Source organism: Pongo abelii, chromosome 16 (assembly GCF_028885655.2).
Source record: "Pongo abelii isolate AG06213 chromosome 16, NHGRI_mPonAbe1-v2.0_pri, whole genome shotgun sequence".
NCBI lineage: Eukaryota > Metazoa > Chordata > Mammalia > Primates > Hominidae > Pongo > Pongo abelii.
Genome location: NC_072001.2, coordinates 58,960,830 through 58,985,882, shown reverse-complemented (window position 1 = coordinate 58,985,882; position 25,053 = coordinate 58,960,830). Strand labels below are relative to the sequence as shown.

At 40.9% G+C, this 25,053-nt stretch overlaps 1 protein-coding gene and 1 non-coding gene across 2 annotated transcripts in view; both read left to right on the top strand.

Annotated features, from left to right (window-relative positions):
• Positions 1-25,053, top strand: part of NEDD4 (NEDD4 E3 ubiquitin protein ligase) — a 165,615-nt gene that overhangs the window by 35,280 nt on the left and 105,282 nt on the right. The window contains exons 3-4 of the mRNA XM_024232665.3: positions 4,899-4,977; positions 5,074-5,112. Coding sequence (XP_024088433.1) covers positions 4,899-4,977; positions 5,074-5,112 — 118 coding nt within the window. The remainder of the gene's footprint in view (positions 1-4,898; positions 4,978-5,073; positions 5,113-25,053) is intronic.
• LOC112129294 (small nucleolar RNA U13) lies at positions 657-760 on the top strand. The gene has a single exon (XR_002911700.1). It is a non-coding gene; the product is annotated as a small nucleolar RNA U13 (small nucleolar RNA).

Sequence of the window (25,053 nt, the reverse complement as noted above, 5' to 3'; positions counted from 1 at the left end):
ACACATCATACAGAAAATTAGTATGAGCTAAAATGATAAAACTTCTATAGGAACACATAGGAAAAAAATCTTTGCTCTATTGGGTTACACAAAGTTTTCATGAACAGTACCAAAAAGGATGAGCCATAAAAGAAAAATGTTGAAAGGAACTTCAACACAATTAAAACTTTTCTTCTTTAAGAAACAAGGTTACGGAAAATGCAAGCCATAGATTGGGAAAAAGTGTCTTTAGACATATATCTGGAAACAACCTAAATGTCCATTGTCAAATGAATGGGTAATCTCATGTACCCCATAAATATACACACCTACTATGTACCCACAAAAATTAAAAACATAAAAAAAGAAGTGTGAGCTGGGCATGGTGGCTCACACCTGTAATCTCAGCACTTTGGGAGGCCAAGGTGGGAGGATCACTTGAGCCCAGGAGTTCGAGACCAGCCTGGTGATAAGACCCTGTCTCTACAAAAAAATTTTTTAAAAATTAGCCAGGTGTGGTGATGCATGCCTCTGGTCCCAGCTACTCAGGAGGCTGAGGTGGGAGGATCACTTGAGCCCAGGAAGTTGAGGCTGCAGTGAGCCGTGTTTGTGCCACCTCACTCCAGCCTGGGTGACAGAGTGAGACCCTGCCTCAAAAAAAAAAAAATGTAATATAGATCCTTTTGTAGTTTTTAAGTGTCATGATGGGGTGTCCATGCACATGCGTAAGATGTGCCACTCTTGAAGCTTGTTACAACATGGGCAGATTACCAATCTCACATGAAAAGAAAAAAAAAGAAATGTATATACATACAGTGTTTATTCAGCCTTTAAAAAGAAGGAAATTCATGTGACAATATGGATTAATCATTAGGATATTATGCTAACTGAAATAAGACAGTCACAGAAGACAGATACTGCATGTTTACATTTATATATCTAAAATAGTCAAATTTATAGAATCAAAGAGTGGAATGCTGGTTGCTGTGTTGGGGTGAGGGGTGAGGGATAAGTAGAAATGGGTTAATAATTAACAGGCGTTAAATGAGTCAAGCAGGAAGAATAAGCTCTAGAGATCTGCTGTACAATGTTGTACCTAAAGTTAACATTAATGTATGTGCAATTAAAAATTTAAGAGGGTAGAGCTGCCAGTCGTGGTAGCTGATGCCTATAATCCCACCACTTTGGGAGGCTGAGACAGGTGGATCACCTGAGCCCACAAATTTGAGACCATCTCAGGCAACATGGTGAAACCCTGTTTCTACAGAAAAACACAACAATTAGTCAGGCATGGTGATGTGCGCCTGTAGTCCCCGCTACTTGGGAGGCTGAGGTGGGAGGATTGCTTGAGCCTGGGAGGTGGAGGTTTCAAGTGAGCCGAGATTGCAGCACTGCACTCCAGCCTGGGCAACATTGCAAGACTCTGTCTCAAAAAATGCTGCAATGCAATGCAGTGCAGTGCAATGCAATACAATGCAATACAATGCAATACAATGCAATACAATGCAATGCAGTGCAAAATAGGGTAGAGGTCATGTTAAATATTCTTACCACAAGAGAAACAATTAAACAAAGATATCTGAAGAAGGCCATTAACCCACTATATATATGAAACCTCTTACAACTCAGTAATAATATAATTAAAAAGCCAATTAAAAATGGCAAAACTCGGCTGGGCACGGTGACTCACGCCTGTATTCCCAGCACTTTGGGAGGCCAAGGCGGGTGGATCATCTGAGACTGGGAGTTGAAGACCAGCCTGACCAACACAAAGAAATGCCATCTCTACTAAAAATACAAAATCAGTCAGGTGTGGCGATACATGCCTGTAATCCCAGCTACTTGGGAGGCTGAGGGAAAAGAATCGCTTGAACCCGGGAGGTGGAGGTTGCGGTGAGCCGAGATCGTGCCGTTGCATTCCAGCCTAGGCAATAAGAGTGAAACTCCATCTCAAAAAAAAAAAAAAAAAAAAAAAGGCAAAACTCTTGAACAGACAGTGTCTGTGTATTGTTCAAGTGTATTTGTCTAGCTGGATGGTGAGATTAGGGATAGATACATAATTACATTTACATTTTGTATTTATATTTAATAGTATATAGTTAGTTGTAAAAAAGCCATGGATAAGATTGGAAAAGGAAAATGTAGAGAGAACAGAGGGCTGGGGCAATACGTAGGGAATATCAGTATTTAACTGGCAGATAGTAGAAGAGGTGCCTAAGTAAGCCACCGAAGGAACAGTTCGAGTGGTATGAGGAGCACTGGAAGAGATGTGTCGTAGAAGCAAAATGAGATGAGTGTTTCAAAGAGAAAATGGTCAGTAGTATCTAAAAACATCAAGAAGGCCAAAAAAAGAAGTATCTGGAAAACGTTGATTGCTTTAACAAGATTGATGACTTTACAACAGCCTTTTCATAGGAATGGATCTGAAGGGAAGAGACAGAAACCAGACTGTAGGGTTTTGAAGTGTGACGGGAATTAAGGAAATGAAGAAAAGGAGGTGGTATGCTATAGTGGTTAAGAGTATAGGCTGGGAGGCTGAGGCAGGCGGGTCACAAGGTCAAGAGATCGAGACCATCCTGGCCAACGTGGTGAAATCCCATCTCTACTTAAAATACAAAACATTAGCCAAGTGTGGTGGTGGGCGCCTGTAGTCCCAGCTACTCAGGAGGCTGAGGCAGGAGAATTGCTTGAACCCAGGAGGAGGAGGTTGCAGTGAGCCGAGATTGTGCCATTGCACTCCAGCCTGGCGACAGAGCAAGAGAGTTTAAGCTGGGCATGTTGGCTCATGGCTGTAATCCCAGCACTTTGTGAGGCCAAGGTGGGCAGATCACCTGAGGTCAAGAGTTTGAGACCAGCCTGGCCAAGATGGCAAAACCCCATCTCTACTAAAAATACAAAAATTAGCTGGGTGTGGTGGCACGTGCCTGTAATCCCAGCTACTTGAGAGGCTGTGGCAGGAGAATAGCTTGAACCCAGGAGGCAGAAGCTGCAGTGAGCCAAGATCGCGCCACTGCACTCCAGCCTGGGTTACAGAATGAGACTTTATCTCAAAAAAAAAACAAAAAAGAAGAGAAAAAAAGAAGAGTGTGGCCTCTGGAGCCAGGTGCTGGAGTTTCAATCCTGGCTGTCCGCTTTCTAGCTGTGTGATCTGTGTGAAATAAAGAAAGGAATAGTACCTACCTCACAGGTGGTTATAGAGATTCAAAGAATTAATATACAGGCTGGGCGCTGTGGCTCATGTGGGTAATCCCAGCACTTTGGGAGCCAAGGTGGGTGGATCACCTGAGGTCAGGAGTTCAAGACCATCCTGGCCAACATGGTGAAACCCTGTCTGTACTAAAAATACAAAAATTAGCTGGGCGTGGTGGTGTGCACCTGCAGTCCCAGCTACTCGGAAGGCTGAGGCAGGAGAATGGCATGAACCCAGGAGGCAGAGGTTGCAGTGAGCTGAGATTGCACCACTGCACTCCAGCCTGGGCAACAGAGCAAGACTCTGTCTCAAAAAAAAAAAGAAAAAAAAAAGAATTAATACACGAAACGTGCTTACAGCAGTGTCTGGCACTGAGTAATTGCTATATAAGTGTTCTTGTTTTTATTATTAAAAACTGTCTCTGAAAAGGTTTGACTGGGAATGGAAGAAAAAGATGTATTTTGCTTTGCTGAAGAAGGGAGGGAAAGTCAAGGGGAGGAGGAGTTTAAAAACATTTATATGCCTAGAGAAACCTAGATCAAAGAAAAAGCCAAAGGTCTAAAAGAGAGCAGTGAGAACAGATGATGCAAGGCTCCAAAGTTCAGAGAACTGAACAAGGGGGATGAAACTCAAAACAAGAGGACTCCTGACTCACTAGGTTAGGGGTAAGGATGGATTCTGATAAATACCAGTCTGTTGCGAGTGTTCTGGTGCCTTTGATTTTGGCCAATTAAGAGGTAATGTGGTATGAGGAAATGGAGATGGGGGAAGGATACTTTGGATTAGTTTGGAGGGTACTTGGTGGAGAATGGTGAGTACTTTGGATACCCAAGGAAAATAGGAGAAATTTAACCCTGGACAAGTAAAGTGTCCAAAGTCTTGTGGTTTACAACCCTATATATCACAAGAATTTCCTTCTCCATGTCTCCTTGTAGAAGTGGTTACATAACACCTAGTTATTTTATTTTATTTTATTTTTTGAGATGGAGTCCTGCTCTGTCGCCCAGGCTCGAGTGCAGTGGCGTGATCTTGGCTCACTGCAAGCTCCACCTTCCAGGTTCACACCATTCTACTGCCTCAGCCTCCCGAGTAGCTGGGCTAAAAGTGCCTGCCACCACGCCTGGCTAATTTTTTTTTTTTTTTTTGTATTTTTAGTAGCGATGGGGTTTCACCATGTTAGCCAGGATGGTCTTGATCTCCTGACCTCATGATCCGCCTGCCTTGGCCTCCCAAAGTACTGGGATTACAGGCATGAGCCACCGTGCCCGGCCACACCTAGTTTTTTGTTTTTTTTTTTTTTTTAAGTGAAAGCAGTTTGCCTTTACTTTATAAGAAGAGTTTACACCTATGAGATAACTTGAGACAACCTGAGGTCTTACAAAACTAGTCTTAGAATCATTGAATTAACCATCTTAACTCAAAAGAAGAAAGAATGTAATAAAAATCAAACAAAATTTTAAAAATCTAGGAAGGTTATAATCATTAGGCCTGTGATTAAAAGGTTTTCTTTCTAATTCTTTGTGTCTTTCACTAACATGATACTTCAGGTTTTTAACGAGATGCAAAAATTACTTTAGTTGCTTACCTGCCTAAGAATCCTGACTTTTAAATTCAGGAAATAATTGTAGATATAACTAACAAGGAAAACTATGAATTTTATAGACTGGGTAATCTGAGCCTGGGGTAAGCAATAATTAAAATTTTTCTTTTCTTTTTTTTTTTTAAACAGTGATCCTTACGTGAGAGTGACGTTATATGACCCAATGAATGGAGTTCTTACAAGTGTGCAAACAAAAACCATTAAAAAGGTTAGACTTAGCAATATTCCAAAGTTTTTAATGTACTTTGTTTTATTTTTATAAGACAAAACCTTATTTAGTTATACTATGTTTATTATTTTTTAGAGTTTGAATCCAAAGTGGAATGAAGAAATATTATTCAGAGTAAGTATATATTTTATTTTACTAAAGTGGAAAAAGTAAGTTTTTTTCTGAGGAGGTTAGAATGATAAATTCTTATTTATAATATTTGAAGATGTATCTCAGAGTTTGCCTAAAGTTGTGAAAATGTAAAAGGAATTGAAATTGGGGATGACATAGTCCTGGAACCATTTGTCTTATGAAAAACATAAATGTAAGATAATGGAGAGGTAAAAGACTAGAATTATCTCACTCTCGTAAAACTGACTTAGAGACTGTACAGTAGTCTTACTCCAGTTGAGCAGATTCAGTGTTTTCTCATAAAGATGATGCAAATTATATTTATATCTCCCCAGTCATTTATTATTAAACAGATTAGGGCCTATCAAGTGAATACATTTCTTTTTATCCACATGTCATTTACATTGCTGCCTTTCCACCCCATCTGCCTCATTTACCATAAGAGCAAATTCCAACCAGCAGTTATTTCCAGTTCCTCAGCAAGGCCCTGAAACTGACAGTGTCTCCTTGTACCTATTTAATATCAGAGTCCTTACTGTTGCCAGAATAGAAACTCTACCAGAGCAGTGGTAGAGATGCATTTTAGGAATTTCCCCTCTCTGGATTTTTCCCACTTGTATCATCCTTAAAATGTTCTTCCTTGACCCCATATTCCCGTTTAGCTGTTGACTCATTTCTCTGTTCACCTGAATAAGGAACATTCATGGGAGAGATGTCTGCCCTCATCATTTCCGCTTCTCCGGGATGCTCGTTAACCCACTGTACTCTAAATCCCCATCACTCAAATGAAACTGCTGTTATTCAGGTCACCAGTGACTTCCCTGCTGCCAAGTTCATCTTATCTCATCTTACTCATGCTCTTTGCCGCATTTGACCTGGCAGATCATTCCTGAAACACCAGCCTCTCTGGAGGCTTCTGTGGTACCATGCTTGATTTCAGTAAGGAAAACAGAAGCCGTTCTTCTGTACTTCATGTTTAAAGATTTTTTGTTGGTTTTGTTTTGTTCAATTTTAATAAAGTGAATTTGAGTGGAAGAAATTGCTGACACTAAGGGCAAGGAAGCTATTGCTGAAGATCCAGCCAACGGCATCAATTAAGTTGCTTCTGTTTTTTTGGTTTGGAGTAAGATTTTCCCCACTCTATGTAGTATGACATAAAAACAACGTTTTAAATCGGTTTGGAAATTTTGGATTCTTGAGGAAATGGTATTGAATCAATTGGATCGTCAAATGAAGAAAAATGAAGCTAAATTTCTGTTTTTACTATTTAACCAGAATAAATTCCAGACTTGATCATGTCTGGTTTTGATTGCTTTTTTTGGCACAAGTGTTGGTTAGGAGAGTGTTTTTAAATTCCCACGTTGTTGAGTTATTTATTTATTTATACTTTTGTTTTATTTTATTTTGTTACATTTTTCTTAGAAACATATGTATTTTCTTTTTTTTTTTTTTTGATTATACTTTAAGTTCTAGGGTACCTGTGCACAACATGCAGGTTTGTTACATATGTATACATGTGCCATGTTGGTGTGCTGCACCCATTAACTTCTCATTTACATTAGGTATATCTCCTAATTCTATCCCTCCCCCCTCCCCCCACCCCATGACAGGCCCCAGTGTGTGACGTTCCCCTTCCTATGTCCAAGTGTTCTCATTGTTCAGTTCCCACCTATGAGTGAGAATATGCGGTGTTTGGTTTTTTGTTCCTGCGATAGTTTACTGAGAATGATGATTTCCAATTTCATCCATGTCCCTACAAAGGACGTGAACTCATCATTTTTTATGGCTGCATAGTATTCCATGGTGTATATGTGCCACATTTTCTTAATCCAGTCTATCATTGTTGGACATTTGGGTTGGTTCCGAGTCTTTGCTATTGAGAATAGTGCCGCAATAAACATACGTGTGCATGTGTCTTTATAGCAGCATGATTTATAGTCCTTTGGGTATATACCCAGTAATGGGATGGCTGGGTCAAATGGAATTTCTAGTTCTAGATCCCTGAGGAATCGCCACACTGACTTCCACAAGGGTTGAACTAGTTTACAGTCCCACCAACAGTGTAAAAGTGTTCCTATTTCTCCACATCCTCTCCAGCACCTGTTGTTTCCTGACTTTTTAATGATTGCCATTCTAACTGGTGTGAGATGGTATCTCATTGTGGTTTTGATTTGCATTTCTCTGATGGCCAGTGATGGTGAGCATTTTTTCATGTGTTTTTTGGCTGCATAAATGTCTTCTTTTGAGAAGTGTCTGTTCATGTCCTTCGCCCACTTTTTGATGGGGTTGTTTGTTTTTTTCTTGTAAATTTGTTGGAGTTCATTGTAGATTCTGGATATTAGCCCTTTGTCAGATGAGTAGGTTGCGAAAATTTTCTCCCATTTTGTAGGTTGCCTGTTCACTCTGATGGTAGTTTCCTTTGCTGTGCAGAAGCTCTTTAGTTTAATTAGATCCCATTTGTCAATTTTGGCTTTTGTTGCCATTGCTTTTGGTGTTTTACACATGAAGTCCTTGCCCATGCCTATGTCCTGAATGGTATTGCCTGGGTTTTCTTCTAGGGTTTTTATGGTTTTAGGTCTAACATTTAAGTCTTTAATCCATCTTGAATTGATTTTTGTATAAGGTGTAAGGAAGGGATCCAGTTTCAGCTTTCTAGATATGGCTAGCCAGTTTTCCCAGCACCATTTATTAAATAGGGAATCCTTTCCCCATTTCTTGTTTTTGTCAGGTTTGTCAAAGATCAGATAGTTGTAGATATGTGGCATTATTTCTGACGGCTCTGTTCTGTTCCATTGATCTATATCTCTGTTTTGGTACCAGTACCATGCTGTTTTGGTTACTGTAGCCTTGTAGTATAGTTTGAAGTCAGGTAGCGTGATGCCTCCGGCTTTGTTCTTTTGGCTTAGGATTGACTTGGCGATGCGGGCTCTTTTTTGGTTCCATATGAACTTTAAAGTAGTTTTTTCCAATTCTGTGAAGAAAGTCATTGGTAACTTGATGGGGATGGCATTGAATCTGTAAATTACCTTGGGAAGGATGGCCATTTTCATGATATTGATTCTTCCTACCCATGAGCATGGAATGTTCTTCCATTTGTTTGTATCCTCTTTTATTTCCTTGAGCAGTGGTTTGTAGTTCTCCTTGAAGAGGTCCTTCACATCCCTTGTAAGTTGGATTCCTAGGTATTTTATTCTCTTTGAAGCAATTGTGAATGGGATTTCACTCATGATTTGGCTCTCTGTTTCTCTGTTATTGATGTATAAGAATGCTTGTGATTTTTGTACATTGATTTTGTATCCTGAGACTTTGCTGAAGTTGCTTATCAGCTTAAGGAGATTTTGGGCTGAGACAATGGGGTTTTCTAGATATACTATCATGTCATCTGCAAGCAGGGACAATTTGACTTCCTCTTTTCCTAATTGAATACCCTTGATTTCCTTCTCTTGCCTAATTGCCCTGGCCAGAACTTCCAACACTATGTTGAATAGAAGTGGTGAGAGAGGGCATCCCTGTCTTGTGCCAGTTTTCAAAGGGAATGCTTCCAGTTTTTGCCCATTCAGTATGATATTGGCTGTGGGTTTGTCATAAATAGCTCTTATTATTTTGAGATACGTCCCATCAATACCTAATTTATTGAGAGTTTTTAGCATGAAGGGTTGTTGAATTTTGTCAAAGGCCTTTTCTGCATCTATTGAGATAATCATATGGTTTTTGTCTTTGGTTCTGTTTATATGCTGGATTACATTTATTGATTTGCGTATATTGAAACAGCCTTGCATCCCAGGGATGAAGCCCACTTGGTCATGGTGGATAAGCTTTTTGATGTGCTGCTGGATTCTGTTTGCCAGTATTTTATTGAGGATTTTTGCATCAATGTTCATCAAGGATATTGGTCTAAAATTCTCTTTTTTTGTTGTGTCTCTGCCAGGCTTTGGTATCAGGATGATGCTGGCCTCATAAAATGAGTTAGGGAGGATTCCCTCTTTTTCTATTGATTGGAATAGTTTCAGAAGGAATGGTACCAGCTCCTCCTTGTACTTCTGGTAGAATTCGGCTGTGAACCCATCTGGTCCTGGACTTTTTTTGGTTGGTAAGCTATTGATTATTGCCACAATTTCAGCTCCTGTTATTGGTCTATTCAGAGATTCAACTTCTTCCTGGTTTAGTCTTGGGAGGGTGTATGTGTTAAGGAATTTATCCATTTCTTCTAGATTTTCTAGTTTATTTGCATAGAGGTGTTTGTAATATTCTCTGATGGTAGTTTGTATTTCTGTGGGATCGGTGGTGATATCCCCTTTATCATTTTTTATTGCATCTATTTGATTCTTCTCTCTTTTTTTCTTTATTAATCTTGCTAGTGGTCTATCAATTTTGTTGATCCTTTCAAAAAACCAGTTCCTGGATTCATTAATTTTTTGAAGGGTTTTTTGTGTCTCTATTTCCTTTGGTTCTGCTCTGATTTTAGTTATTTCTTGCCTTCTGCTAGCTTTTGAATGTGTTTGCTCTTGCTTTTCTAGTTCTTTTAATTGTGACGTTAGGGTGTCAATTTTGGATCTTTCCTGCTTTCTCTTGTGGGCATTTAGTGCTATAAATTTCCCTCTACACACTGCTTTGAATGCATCCCAGAGATTCTGGTATGTTGTGTCTTGGTTCTCGTTGGTTTCAAAGAACATCTTTATTTCTGCCTTCATTTCGTTATGTACCCAGTAGTCATTCAGGAGCAGGTTGTTCAGTTTCCACGTAGTTGAGCGGTTTTGAGTGAGATTCTTAATCCTGAGTTCTAGCTTGATTGCACTGTGATCTGAGAGATAGTTTGTTATAATTTCTGTTCTTTTACATTTATTGAGGAGATCTTTACTTCCAAGTATATGGTCAATTTTGGAATAGGTGTGGTGTCGTGCTGAAAAAAATGTATATTCTGTTGATTTGGGGTGGAGAGTTCTGTAGATGTCTATTAGGTCCGCTTGGTGCAGAGCTGAGTTCAATTCCTGGGTATCCTTGTTGACTTTCTGTTTCGTTGATCTGTCTAATGTTGACAGTGGGGTGTTAAAGTTTCCCATTATTAATGTGTGGGAGTCTAAGTCTCTTTTTAGGTCACTCAGGACTTGCTTTATGAATCTGGGTGCTCCTGTATTGGGTGCATATGTATTTAGGATAGTTAGCTCTTCTTGTTGAATTAATCCCTTTACCATTATGTAATGGCCTTCTTTGTCTCTTTTGATCTTTGTTGGTTTAAAGTGTGTTTTATCAGAGACTAGGATTGCAACCCCTGCCTTTTTTTGTTTTCCATTTGCTTGGTAGATCTTCCTCCATCCTTTTATTTTGAGCCTGTATGTGTCTCTGCACGTGAGATGGGTTTCCTGAATACAGCACACTGATGGGTCTTGAGTCTTTATCCAATTTGCCAGTCTGTGTCTTTTAATTGGAGCATTTAGTCCATTTACATTTAAAGTTAATATTGTTATGTGTGAATCTGATCCTGTCATTATGATGTTAGCTGGTTATTTTGCTCATTAATTGATGCAGTCTCTTCCTAGTCTCGATGGTCTTTACATTTCGGTATGATTTTGCAGTGGCTGGTACCGGTTGTGCCTTTCCATGTTTAGCACTTCCTTCAGGAGCTCTTTTAGGGGAGGCCTGGTGGTGACCAAAATCTCTCAGCATTTGCTTGTCTGTAAAGTATTTTATTTCTCCTTCACTTATGAAGCTTAGTTTGGCAGGATATGAAATTCTGGGTTGAAAATTCTTTTCTTTAAGAATGTTGAATATTGGCCCCCACTCTCTTCTGGCTTGTAGAGTTTCTGCTGAGAGATCCGCTGTTAGTCTGATGGGCTTCCCTTTGATGGTAACCCGACCTTTCTCTCTGGCTGCCCTTAACATTTTTTCCTTCATTTCAACTTTGGTGAATCTGCCAATTATGTGTCTTGGAGTTGCTCTTCTCGAGGAGTATCTTTGTGGCGTTCTCTGTATTTCCTGAATCTGAATGTTGGCCTGCCTTGCTAGATTGGAGAAGTTCTCCTGGATAATATCCTGCAGAGTGTTTTCCAACTTGTTTCCATTCTCCCCGTCACTTTCAGGTACACCAATCAGACGTAGATTTGGTCTTTTCACATAGTCCCACATTTCTTGGAGGCTTTGCTCGTTTCTTTTTATTCTTTTTTCTCTAAACTTCCCTTCTCGCTTCATTTCATGCATTTCATCTTCCAGGGCTGATACCCTTTCTTCCATTTGATCGCATCAGCTCCTGAGGCTTCTGCATTCTTCACGTAGTTCTCGAGCCTTGGTTTTCAGCTCCATCAGCTCCTTTAAGCACTTCTCTGTATTGGTTATTCTAGTTATACATTCTTCTAAATTTTTTTCAAAGTTTTCAACTTCTTTGCCTTTGGTTTGAATATCCTCCCGTAGCTCGGAGTAATTTGATCGTCTGAAGCCTTCTTCTCTCAGCTCGTCAAAGTCATTCTCCGTCCAGCTTTGTTCCGTTGCTGGTGAGGAACTGTGTTCCTTTGGAGGAGGAGAGGTACTTTGCTTTTTAGAGTTTCCAGTTTTTCTGCTCTGTTTTTTCCCCATCTTTGTGGTTTTATCTACTTTTGGTCTTTGATGATGGTGATGTACAGATGGGTTTTTGGTGTGGATGTCCTTTCTGTTAGTTTTGCTTCTAACAGACAGGACCCTCAGCTGCAGGTCTGTTGGAGTACCAGGCCGGCCGTGTGAGGTGTCAGTCTGCCCCTGCTGGGGGGTGCCTCCCAGTTAGGCTGCTCGGGGGTCAGGGGTCAGAGACCCACTTGAGGAGGCAGTCAGCCCGTTCTCAGATCTCCAGTTGCGTGCTGGGAGAACCACTGCTCTCCTCAAAGCTGTCAGACAGGGACATTTAAGTCTGCAGAGGTTACTGCTGTCTTTTTGTTTGTCTGTGCCCTGCCCCCAGAGGTGGAGCCTACAGAGGCAGGCAGGCCTCCTTGAGCTGTGGTGGGCTCCACCCAGTTCAAGCTTCCGGGCTGCTTTGTTTACCTAAGTGAGCCTGGGCAATGGCGGGCGCCCCTCCCCCAGCCTCGCTGCCGACTTGCTGTTTGATCTCAGACTGCTGTGCTAGCAATCAGCGAGACTCCGTGGGCGTAGGACCCTCTGAGCCAGGTGCGGGCCATACTCTCCTGGGGCACCGTTTCCTAAGCCCGTCGGAAAAGCACAGTATTCGGGTGGGAGTCGCCCGATTTTCCAGGTGCAGTCTGTCACCCCTGGAAAGGGAACTCCCTGACCCCTTGCGTTTCCCGAGTGAGGCAATGCCTCGCCCCTGCTTCGGCTGGCACACGGTGCGCTCACCCACTGACCTGCGCCCACTGTCTGGCACTCCCTAGTGAGATGAACATGGTACCTCAGATGGAAATGCAGAAATCACCCGTCTTCTGCGTCGCTGGCGCTGGGAGCTGTAGACCGGAGCTGTTCCTATTCGGCCATCTTGGCTCCTCCCCGCCTCTTTTCTTCTTTATTAGTCTTGGTAGCAGTCTATCAGTTTTGTTGATCTTTTCAAAAAACTAGCTCCTGGATTCATTGATTTTTTGAAGGGTTTTTTGTGTGTCTATCTCCTTCAGTTCTGCTCTTATCTTAGTTATTTCTTGTCTTCTGGTAGCTTTTGAATGTGTTTGCTCTTGCTTCTCTAGTTCTTTTAATTGTGATGTTAAGGTGTCAATTTTAGGTCTTTCCTGCTTTCTCTTGTGGGCATTTAGTGCTATAAATTTCCCTTTACACACTGCTTTAAATGTGTCCCAGAGATTCTGGTATGTTGTGTCTTTGTTCTCATTGGTTTCAAAGAACATCTTTGTTTCTGCCTTTATTTCGTTATGTACCCAGTAGTCATTCAGGAGCAGGTTGTTCAGTTTCCATGTAGTTGAGCAGTTTTGAGTGAGTTTCTTAATCCTGAGTTCTAGTTTGATTGCACTGTGGTCTGAGAGACAGTTTGTTATAGTTTCTGTTCTTTTACATTTGCTGAGGAGTGCTTTACTTCCAACTGTCTGGTCACTTTTGGAATAAGTGTGGTGTGGTGCTGAGAAGGATGTATATTCTGTTGATTTGGGGTGGAGAGTTCTGTAGATGTCTGTTTGGTCCGCTTGGTGCAGAGCTGAGTTCAATTCCTGGATATCCTTGTTAACTTTCTGTCTTGTTGATCTGTCTAATGTTGACAGTGGGGTGTTAAAGTCTCCCATTATTATTGTGTGGGAGTCTAAGTCTCTTTGTAGGTCTCTAAGGACTTGCTTTGTGAATCTGGGTGCTCCTGTATTGGGTGCATATATATTTAGAATAGTTAGCTCTTCTTGTTGAATTGATCCCTCTACCATTATGTAATGGCCTTCTTTGTCTCTTTTGATCTTTGTTGGTTTAAAGTGTGTTTTATCAGAGACTAGGATTGCAACCCCTGCCTTTTTTTGTTTTCCATTTGCTTGGTAGATCTTCCTCCATCCCTTTATTTTGAGCCTATGTGTGTCTCTGCACATGAGGTGGGTCTCCTGAATACAGCACACTGATGGGTCTTGACTCTTTATCTAATTCGCCCGTCTATGTCTTGTAATTGGGGCATTTAGCCCATTTACATTTAAGGTTAATATTGTTATGTGTGAATTTGATCCTGTCATTATGATGTTCACTGGTTATTTTGCTCATTAATTGATGCAGTTTCTTCATAGCGTCGATGATCTTTATAATTTGGCATGGTTTTGCAGTGGCTGGTACTGGTTGTTCCCTTCCATGTTTAGTGCTTCCTTCATGAGCTCTTGTAAGGCAGGCCTGGTGGTGACAAAATCTCGCAGCTTATCTATAAAGGATTTTATTTCTCCTTCTCTTATGAAGCTTAGTTTGACTGGATATGAAATTCTGCATTCAAAATTCTTTTCTTTAAGAATGTTTAATATTGGCCCCCACTGTCTTCTGGCTTGTAAGGTTTCTGCTGAGAGATTTGCTGTTAGTCTGATAGGTTTCCCTTTGTGGGTAACCCGACCTTTCTCTCTGGCTGCCCTTAACATTTTTTCCTTCATTTCAATGTGGGTGAATCTGACAATTATGTGTCTTGGGGTTGCTCTTCTCGAGAAATATTTTTGTGGTGTAATCTGTATTTCTTGAATTTGAATGTTGTCATGCCTTGCTAGGTTGGGGAAGTTCTCCTTGATATTATCCTGAAGAGTGTTTTCCACCTTGGTTCCATTCTCCCTGTCACTTTCAGGTACACCAATCAAACATAGAGTTGGTCTTTTCACATCGTCCCATATTTCTTGGAGGCTTTGTTTGGTTCTTTTTATTCTTTTTTCTCTAAACTTGTCTTCTCACTTTATTTCATTTATTTCATCTTCAATCAGTGATAGCCTTTCTTCCACTTGATTGAATCAGCTACTGAAGCTTGTGCATGCATCACAAAGTTCTTGTGCCATGGTTTTCAGTTCCATCAAGTCATTTAAGGTCTTCTCTACACTATTTATTCTAGTTAGCCATTGGTCTAACCTTTTTTCAAGGTTTTTAGGTTCCTTGCAGTGGGTTAGAACATGCTTCTTTAGCTCTGAGAAGTTTGTTTTTACCGACCTTCTGAAGCCTACTTCTGTCAACTCATCAAAGTCATTCTCCTTCCAGCTTTGTTCTGTTGCTGGTGAGGAGCTGTGATCCTTTGGAGGAGAAGATGCGCTCTGGTTTTTAGAATTTTCAGCTTTTCTGCTCTGGTTTCTCCCCATCTTTGTGGTTTTATCTACCTTTCATCTTTGATGTTCGTGACATACAGATGGGGTTTTGGTGTGTTTGTCCATTTTGTTGATGTTGATGCTATTCCTTTCTGTTTGTTAGTTTTCCATCTAACACTCAATTCCCTCATCTGCATATCTGTTGGATTTTGCTGGTGGTCCACTCCAGACCCTGTTTGCTTGGGTATCACCAGTAGAGGCTGCAGAACAGCAAATATTACTGCCTCATCCTTCCTCTGGAAGCTTTGTCCCAGAGGGGCACCTGCCTGTATGAGGTGTCTGTTGGCCCCTACTGGGAAGTGTCTCCCAGTTAGGCTACACGGGGGTCAGGGACCCACTTGAGGAGGCAGTCTCTTGTTATCAGAGCTCAAATGCCATGCTGAGAGAACCACTGCTCTCTTCAGAGCTGTCAGATAGGGACGTTTAAGTCTGCAGAAGTTTCTGCTGCGTTTTGTTCAGCTATGCCCTGCTCACAGAGGTTGAGTCTATATAGGCAGTAGACCTTGATGAGCTGAGGTGGGCTCTGCCCGGTTTGAGCTTCCTGGCTGCTTTGTATACCTACTCAAGCCTCAGCAATGGTGGACGCCCCTTACCCCACCAGTCTGTAGACTGGCAGGTCAATCTCAGACTGCTGCGCTAGCGGTGAGCAAGGCTCCATGGGCGTGGTACCCGCCGATCCAGGCATGGGAGAGAATCTCCTGGTCTGCCAATTGATAAGACCGTGGGAAAAGCACAGTATTTGGCCGGAAGTGTTCCATTTTTCCAGGTACAGTTTGTCACAGCTTCCTTTGGCTAGGAAAGGGAAATCCCCTGACCCCTTGCACTTCCCAGGTGAGGCAATGCCCCATCCTGCTTCGGCTTGCCCTCTGTGGGCTGCACCCACCATCCAGCCAGTCCAAATGAGATGAACCAGGCACCTCAGGTGGAAATGTAGAAATCACCCGTCTTCTGCATCAGTCACACTGGGAGCTGCAGACAGGAGCTGTTCCTATTCGGCCATCTTCCAATCATTACATCTTAAAGCTCCAAAATAATTCCTTTGACTCTGTGTCTCACATCCAGGCCACACTGATGTAAGGGGTGGGTTCCAAAAGGCCTTGGGTGTCTCCACCCCTGTGTCTCTGCAAGGTACAATCCCTTCAGCTGCTTTCACAGGCTAGTGTTGAGTGCCTGCGGGTTTTGCAGGCAAACAGTGCAAGCTGTTAGTCAATCTCCCATTCTGGGGTCTGGATGATAGTGGCTCACTTCTCACAGCTCCACTAGGCAGTGTCCCAGTGGGAACCCTGTGTGGGGACTCCAGTCCCACATTTCCGATCCACACTGCCCTAGTAGAAGTTCTACATGAGGGCTCTGCCCCTGCGATATCCAGACTTCTGTGTGGATATTGACACATTTCCATACATCCTCTGAAATCTAGGAAGAGCTCCTAGGCCTCAGCTCTTGCCCTCTGCACACCTGCAGGCTTAACACCATGTGAAAGCCACCAAGACTTATGGTTTGAACCTTCTAGAGCAGCGGCCTAAGACATATCTGGGCCCTTTTAACCACAGCTGGAGCTGGAGTGACTGGGACTCAGAGAGCAGTGTCCCAAGGTTGTGTAGGGCAGCAGGGCCCTGGGCCTGGTCTATGAAATCATTCTTCCCTTCTAGTCCTCTGGGGCTGTGATAGGAGGAGCTGCCACAAAGATCTCTAAAATGCATTCAAGGCATCTTCCCCATTCTCTTGGCTATGAACATTCAGCTCCAGCAGCTGGCTTGAATTTCTCCCCACAAAATGGGGCTTTCTTTTCTACCACATGATCAGGCTGCACATATTCCAAACTTTTATGCTCTGCTTTCCTTTTAAATGTAAGTTCCAGTTTCAGATCATTTCTGTGAATGCATATAAGCATATGGTTAGAAGCAGCCAGGCCACTTCTTGAACACTTTGCTGCTTAGAAATTTCTTCTGCCGGATACCCTAAATCATCTCTTTCAAGTTCAAAGTTCCACAGATTTCTAGAGCAGGGGCACAATGCTGCCAGTCTCTTTGCAGAAGCATAGCAAGAGGGACCTTTATTTCAGTTCCCAAAAGATTCCTCGTCTTTGAGACCACCTCAGCCTGGACTTTCCTGTCCATATCGCTATCAGCATTTTGGTCACAACCACTCAACAAGTCTCTAGGAAGGTCTATCTTTCCATCATCCTCCTTCCTTCTGATCTCTCCAAACTGTGTCAGCCTCTGTCCATTACCCACTTCTAAACTTGCTTCCACATTTTTCAGGGATCTTTATAGCAATGCCCGGCTTCCCATTACCAATTTTCTGTATTAGTTTGTTCTTGCATTGCTATAAAGAACTACCCGAGACTGAGCAGTTTATAAAGAAAACGGGTGTAATTGACTCACAGTTCCACAGGCTGTACAGGAAGCCTAGCTGAGGAGGCCTCAGGAAACTTAACAATTATGACAGAAGGTGAAGGGGAAGCAGGCTCATCTAACATGGCCAGAGAAGGAGGAGGAGAATGAAGGGGGAAGTACTACACACTTTTAAGCAACCAAATCTCATAAGAAATCGCTTACTGTCACCAGAGCAGCAAGGGGGAAGTCTGCCTCCGTGATCCAGTCACCTCCCATCTGGCCCCTCCTCCAACATTGGGGATTACAATTTGACATGAGATTTGGGCAGAGACATAATTCCAAACCATATGAGATACCATACAAACACCAGAAAAAATATGCTAATGGTTGTATTAACATTAGCCAAATTAGACTTCAGGACAGTATTGCCAGAGGTAAAGAGGGCATTTCATGATTATAAAGAGTGAATTCAACAAGAAGACATACAATCTGAAATGTGTATGCACCTAGTAATAAATCTTTAAAATTACGAAGTCAAAATTGACAGAACTAAATAAACAAATCCACAATAGTTGATTTTATCACTTCTCTCCTAGTAACTGATATAACAACTAGACAAAAAAAAATTAGTAAATATATAGATGATTTGAACAACACTACCAATCGTGTTAACCTGTTTGACATGTATAGTACACTACAGCTAATACCCAAGTGTATATTCTTTTTATATGCCCATGGAACATTCACCGAGATAGACCACATATTGGGCCATAAACCAAGTTTCAGTACACTTAAAAGGATTGAAATTCAACAGGATTGGCTGGGCACGATGGCTCATGCCAATAATCCACGCACTTTGGGAAGCCAATGCAGGCAGATCACTTGAGGTCAGGAGTTTGAGACAAGCCTGACCAACATGATGAAACCCCGCCTCTACTAAAGAAAAAAAGTATACAAAAATTATCTGGGTGTGATGGCGCGCACCTGTAATACCAGCTACTTGGGAGACTGGGCATGAGAATCACTTGAACCTGGGAGGCAGAGGTTGCAGTGAGCTGAAATCGCGCTGCTGGACTCCAGCCTGGGTGACAGAGTGAGACTCTGTCTCAAAAAAAAAAAAAAAAAGAAAGAAATTTAACAGGATATGTTCTCTGATCACAACAGATTTAAGTTACAATTCAGTAACACACGTATGTATATCACAAATGTTTAGAAATTAAACAAGTTTCTTTTGAATAAGCCATGGATCAAAAAAGAAAATATAAGGGAAATTAAAAAGCATTTTTACTGATTGATTGTTAAAGCATAACATACCAAAATGTGGGATGAAGCTAATTCAGTGCTTAGAGATCAATTTATACCTTTAAATACTTGTATATAAATGAAGAAATATTCAAAATCAATTATCTAAGCTTCCACCTTAAGTTCTTTAAATAAAAAGAAGGAAGGAAATAAGAATGGAAATCAATGGACAAGAAAATGGACAAAAAGTAGAGAAAATAAATAAAACCAAAGATGGATCTTCAAAAAAATTAATGAAATTGATATACAACAGCTGGCCTTATATGAGAGAGACAGAGAGAGTACTCAGATGACCAATGTTAGGAATCAGAGGAGGGAACCTACAGATACTTTTTAAAAGGTAATATTGTAACTAATTTTATGTGGGTAATTTTAACAACTTAGTTTAAATAGATAAATTCTTATAAGCTAAAATATACTAAAACCAATATAAGTAGAAACAGAAAATATGGATATCTGTTAGAGGAATTAATGTTGTAATTTATTTTTTATTTTAAAAAATTTAAGGTGTTTATAATTTAAAAATATTGCCATTCTTTTTGATGATCTTATTCTCCTATTAGAAAGAATATTTGGCCTGGCATGGTGGCTCATGCCTGTAATACCAGCACTTTGAGAGGCCAGGGTGGGCCGCCCAAAAGTTTAAGATCATCCTGAGCAACATAGTGAGACCCCATCTCTACCAAAAAAACGACCCTCTTCACAAGGCATGGTGACACACACCTATAGTCCCAGCTACTTGGGAGGCTGACATGGGAGAGAATACTTTGAGCCAAGGAATTCGAGGATACCACGGGCAACATAGTGAGATGTAGTCCCAAAAGAAAGAGACAGAGAGAGACAGAGAGACAGAGAGAGAGAGAGAGAGAAGGGGGAGGAGGGAAGGAGGAAGGAGGGAGAGAGGGAGGAAGGACTACTTTGGAATTAGAGATGTTAATGAGAAAAATAAGCCATTTAAACAAAATTTTAACTGATTTATTGGGCGTATAGTTCATATAGAAAAAGCCTGCACGTATTTAATACATACAGTTTGATAGGTTTAAACATATGCATACAGCTGTGAAACCATCACCACAATCAAAGTCATAAACATATCCATCACCTCCAAAAGTTTCCTCCTATCACCCCCTTTTTTGTGGTAAGAACACTTGATATGTACCCTCTTCACAAAGGTTTTGGTGTATAATATAGTATTAAACCACCATTCTGTTCTCTGCTTCTGTGAATTCGACTATTTTAGATAATTTTTGTAAGTGAGTTCATCAGTATTTGTTCTTCCGGGACTAGCTTATTTCACCTAGGGTAATGTCCTCAAGATTCATCCATTTTGTTGGAAATGGCAGGGTTTCCTTTTTGAAGGCTGAATAATATTCTATTGTATGTATATGTCACATTTTCTTAATGTATCCTTCAGTGGGTATTTAGATTATTTCCATATCTTGGCTACTGTGAATAATGCTGTAATGAATGTGGGAGGGCAGATAACTTTAATTGCAGTGATTTTATTTCCTCTGGCTACATACCTAGAAGTGGGATTGCTGGATGATCCGGTAGTTCTGTTTTTTAATTTTTGGGGGAACCTTTATACTGTTTTCTGTAGAGGCTGTACTGTTTTCTGTAGAGGCTGGAGTATTTTACATTGCTACCAGCATGTGCAGGGATTCCAGTTTCTCCACATCGTCACCAAAACTTGTTACCTAAAAAAATTTAAAAATTTTTGTAATAGTCATCCTAACAGGTGTGGTTTTGATTTGCATCTCCCTGATGATTAGTGATTTTTGAGCACCTTTTTACATAAAGAGTGGGCCATTTGTTTGTCTTCTTTGGAGAAATGTCTGTTCAAGTCCTTAGTTCATTTTTTAAATTAGGTTCTTTGTTGTTTGTATTAGTCCGTTTTCACACTATGATAAAGATACTACCTGAGACTGGGTAATTTATAAACAAAGGAGGTTTAACTGACTCACAGTTCCACATGGCTGAGGAGGCCTCAGGAAACTTACAGTCACGGCAGAAGATGAACAGTAAGCAGGCACCTTCTCCACAAGATGGTAGGAAAGAGAAGAGAAAGTGAAGGGGGAGGAACCCTTTGTAAAACTGTCAGATCTCCAGAGAACGAACTCACTGTCATGAGAACAGCATGGGGGAAACTGCCCCTGGTGATCCAATCACCTCCCACCAGGCCCCTCCCTTGACACGTGGGGATTATGGATCGAATGAGATTTGGGTGGGGAACAGAGCCAAACCATATTATTGTTGGTGGTGGGTTTTTTGTTTGTTTGTTGTTGTTGTTTTTGAGACAGAGTCTCACTCTGTTACCCAGCTTGGAGTGCAGTGGCACAATCATGGCTTATTGCAGCCTCAACCTTCTAGGCTGAAATGACCCCCCACCTCAGCCTCCCTAGTAGCTGCAAACACAGGTGCACACCATCACGCAGCGCCATTTTTAATTTTTTTTTTTTTTTTGTAGTGACTCACTGTTTTGCCCAGGCTGGTCTCAGACTCCTGGATTCAAGTGATCCTCCTGCCTTGCCCTCCCAAAGTGCTGAGATCACAGGCATGAGCCACTGTGCCTGGGAGTTTATTTTATTTTGTTATTGTTGTTGTTGTTGATGCTTGTTTTTTTTTACTATTGGGTTATGGGAGTTCCTTTTGTATGTAATTTTGAAGTTTGGAGATCAACTCTTTATCTTATACATGGTCTGCAAATATTTTTCCCATTTTGTAGGGTGCCTTTTCAGTTTGTTGATTGTTTCTTTTGTCATATAGCTTTTTAGTTAAATGTAGCTGCACTTGTCAATTTTTGCTTTCATTGCCTGTGTTTTTGGTGTCACTCAAAAAATCGTTGTCATTGTCAAGACCAAAGTCAAGAAGCTTCTTCTCTGTTTTCTTCTATGGGTTTTACAGTGTTGGGTCTTGTTTATGTCTTTAATTCATTTTGAGTTGATTTTTGTGTTTGTTTTAAGATAAGGGTCAATTTCTTTCTTTCACATGTGGATATTCAGTTTTTCCAAGCCATTTGTTGTTTTTTTGTTTTGTTTTTTGTTTTGTTTTGTTTTCAGACCAAGTCTTGCTGGAATGCAGTGGCACGATCTTGGCTTACTGCAACCACCACCTCCTAGGTTCAAATGATTCTCCTGCCTCAGCCTCCTGAGTAGCTGGGACTACAGGCACACACCACCATGCCCAGCTAATTTTTGTATTTGTAGTAGAGACAGGGTTTCACCACGTTGGCCAGGATGGTCTCCATCTCTTGACTTCATGATCTGCCCACCTCGGCCTCCCAAAGTGCTAGGATTACAGGCATGAGCCACTGCGCCTGGCCACCATTTGTTGAAGAGACTGTCTTTTCCCCTTTGTGTGTGCTTGGTACCTGAGTCAAAGACCAGTGGACTGTATTTCTTGGGTTTGTTTTTGAGCTATCTATTTCATCGGTCTCTGTCTGTGTTAATTCCTGTATCATACTGTTTTAATTACTGTAGCTTTGTGATATATTTGGAAATCAGGAACTGTTATGCCTCTAGCTTTGTTCTTCTTTCTCAAGATGCAGGGTCTTTTGTAGTTCTGTATGAATTTTAGGATTATATGTTCTATTTCTTTAAAAAGTACCATTGGGATTTTGATGGGTGTAGCATTGAATTTGTAGATTACTTTGGATAGTATGGACATTTTAACAATATTAAGTTCTTCCAATCCGTGAACACAGGATGTCTTTCTATTTATTTTTGTCTTGAAAGAAGGCTATTTGTAATTGACAAATCAGGATTAGGACTCTACTGCCATTTCCTTATTTTTTATTTTATTTTCTATAACTTCACTATTACCAAATGTTTTAGCTAGTAACGTTTACCAAATATTTACTTCATTTTTGGGATCATAGGCTGCACATTTGTTTCAATTAGAAATTCTGCTATTTTATTATAAGGATAACTAGATAAATTTGTGTGGATCAATGCTAATTCATTATGCTTAGAAAAAAACTGAAAACATATGGTGAAATATCTTCTGTACAAAGGACATTATTATGTGTGGTCCTCTATTTTCCTCTTTGTCATTTATATCATCATTTTTATATAGCCCAGAATGTTTTCAGCTGAATGTATTCACCATAAAAATGTCTGTTGAGATAACATATTACAGCAAAAACTTGGTTCTTGGGCATTTGGCCAAATAGAAATTGTGGTCAGAAGTTGAAGGCAGCTTTATATCTTTGAGAAAACATGAAGTTCAAAAAAAGTTTTTGTGAAAAACTGTTATTGACAAGTTAACACAAACGGGAAACTCCAAGTTGAAGTTAGTGCTCAATAGCAAATTATGGCCAGGCGCAGTGGCTCATGCCTGTATTCCCAGTGCTTTGGGAGGCCGAGGAGGGTGGATTACCTGAGGTCAGGAGTTCAAGACCAGCCTGGCCAATATGGTGAAACCTCATCTCTGCTAAAAATACAAAAATTAGCTGGGCATCGTGGCGCATGCCTGTAATCCCAACTACTCAAGAGGCTGAGGCAGGAGAATCACTTGAACCTGGGAGGCACAGGTTGCAGTGAGCTGAGTTCACACCATTGTGCTCCAGCCTGGGCGACAAGAGTGAAACTCTGTCTCAAAAAAAAAAAAGAAAAAAATAGCAAATTATAATTAAAATCTACACTTCACATGCTTAGAGGGAAAAAAGTGCAACACATTAGGTGCAGTGCACATGTTATTTACTCTGTGCATAAGAATTGTGCATGGGCATCTGAAAAAGCCTCACCCCATTTCCTACATTCTGCAGGTGCTTGCTCTGTGTATGTTTTTAGCATTCATACTCAATATATTAGATTTATGTAATGTATATATATGCAAGTGTATGTTTATATTATGTTATAGAAGTAATGTAACTTATACAAGATAGATTTTTTTAATAAAGAGAAATGAAAATCAGCCATAATTTCATCTCGATAAACCACCACTGATAATATGCTCTTCTGGGATTTCCTATGTGGTTTATTTTCTTTTGTATTTTTATGGTTGGGGGAAAAAAACTTACCTACATATGCACACAAATTTGGCGTGATATTTTTCTATACCTATTTCTTAGGCACTTTGCTATGATTGTTAATGAGGTGGCCACAGTTCCTACCCTCAATGAAACTTACTGTCTAGTATGGACCAGTGTGAACAGGTAACTCAAAATTATTACCAGTGTGCTGAGCTTTATAGAAGGGAAAACAATGGTACCGGAGAGTAAATACAGGGATGGGGGATCACTTAGTCTAGGAGGTTTAGGAGGGACCCCTCTAACAAAGTGTATCATTTAGGATGCTTTCAGCTTCAAGTTATAGACTTGAAGTAGCAATGAAAACTGCCTTCACAATAAGCACACTGGTTAGCTTTAATCATAAGAAGCATAGAAGAAGGTTTGTCATTGCAGCAGGTGAAAGAAGTCATGCTTGACCCAGCTTCTCTGGGATTCTCTTGGCTTTCTCTCTGTGGTCACAGATACTTATAGCAGTTCCAAAGACATGATGATGTCCAGAGGCTGAAAAGGGAGAGCTTTTTGCTGAGTATCTTTTTTTTTTTTTTAAACAGAGTCTCACTCTGTCGCCCAGGCTGGAGTGTAGTGGCACGATCTCGACTCACTGCAACCTCTGCCTCCCGGATTCAAACGATTCTCTTGCCTCAGCCTCCCGAGTAGCTGGGACTACAGGTGCATGCCACCACGCTCGGCTAATTTTTTGTAGTTTTAGTAGAGACAGGGTTTCACTGTGTTAGCCAGGATGGTCTCGATCTCCTGACCTCATGATCCACCCGCCTCGGCCTCCCAAAGTGCTAGGATTACAGGCGTGAGCCACCGCACCCAGCCTTTGCTTAGTATCCCTTTAAAAAAGTAAAAAACCTTTTTCCAGAAGACTTTGAATCTTTTTCTCTTGGGCCAGAATTGTGTAATGTGCATATTTCCTATGCCATTGTTGGTGAGGAAAATGGTGTTACCCTAAGGCTTAAAGGAATCAAAATTCAGCCCCTGGGAGAGAAGAGTTGCTGTCTATCCCTGACGTACATAGTAGTCACCCAATATTTGAATAAAATTATAATTCTTTTAGCTAGGAAGAAGGCAGGACACCCCATCAGTGGAGCAGTAAGTAAATTATGATACATTCATACAACAAAATCCTAATCTGCTGTTTAAAAAGAGACAGGTTTATATGTTGTTATAGATAATTCATTTCAGATTATATTAAATGAAGCAAGAAAAATGCAGAACAAGGCCAGGCATGATGGCTCATGCCTGTAATCCCACTACTTTAGGAGGCCAAGGCGGGTGGATCACCTGAGGCCAGGAGTTCAAAACCAGTCTGGCCAACATGGTGAAACCCCATCTCTACTAAAAATACAAAATTAGCCAGGCATGGTGGTGGGTGCCTCTAATTACAGCTACTTGGGAGGCTGAGGCAGGAGAATCACTGGAATCTGGGAGGCAGAGGTTGCAGGGAGCTGATACTGTGCCAGTGCACTCCAGCCTGGGCAATAGAGTGAGACTCCATCTCAAAAAAAAAAAAAAAAAAAAAAAAAGCAGAACGTTGTATATAGGAATATACTATTTGTGTAAAACCATAAAAATTTTT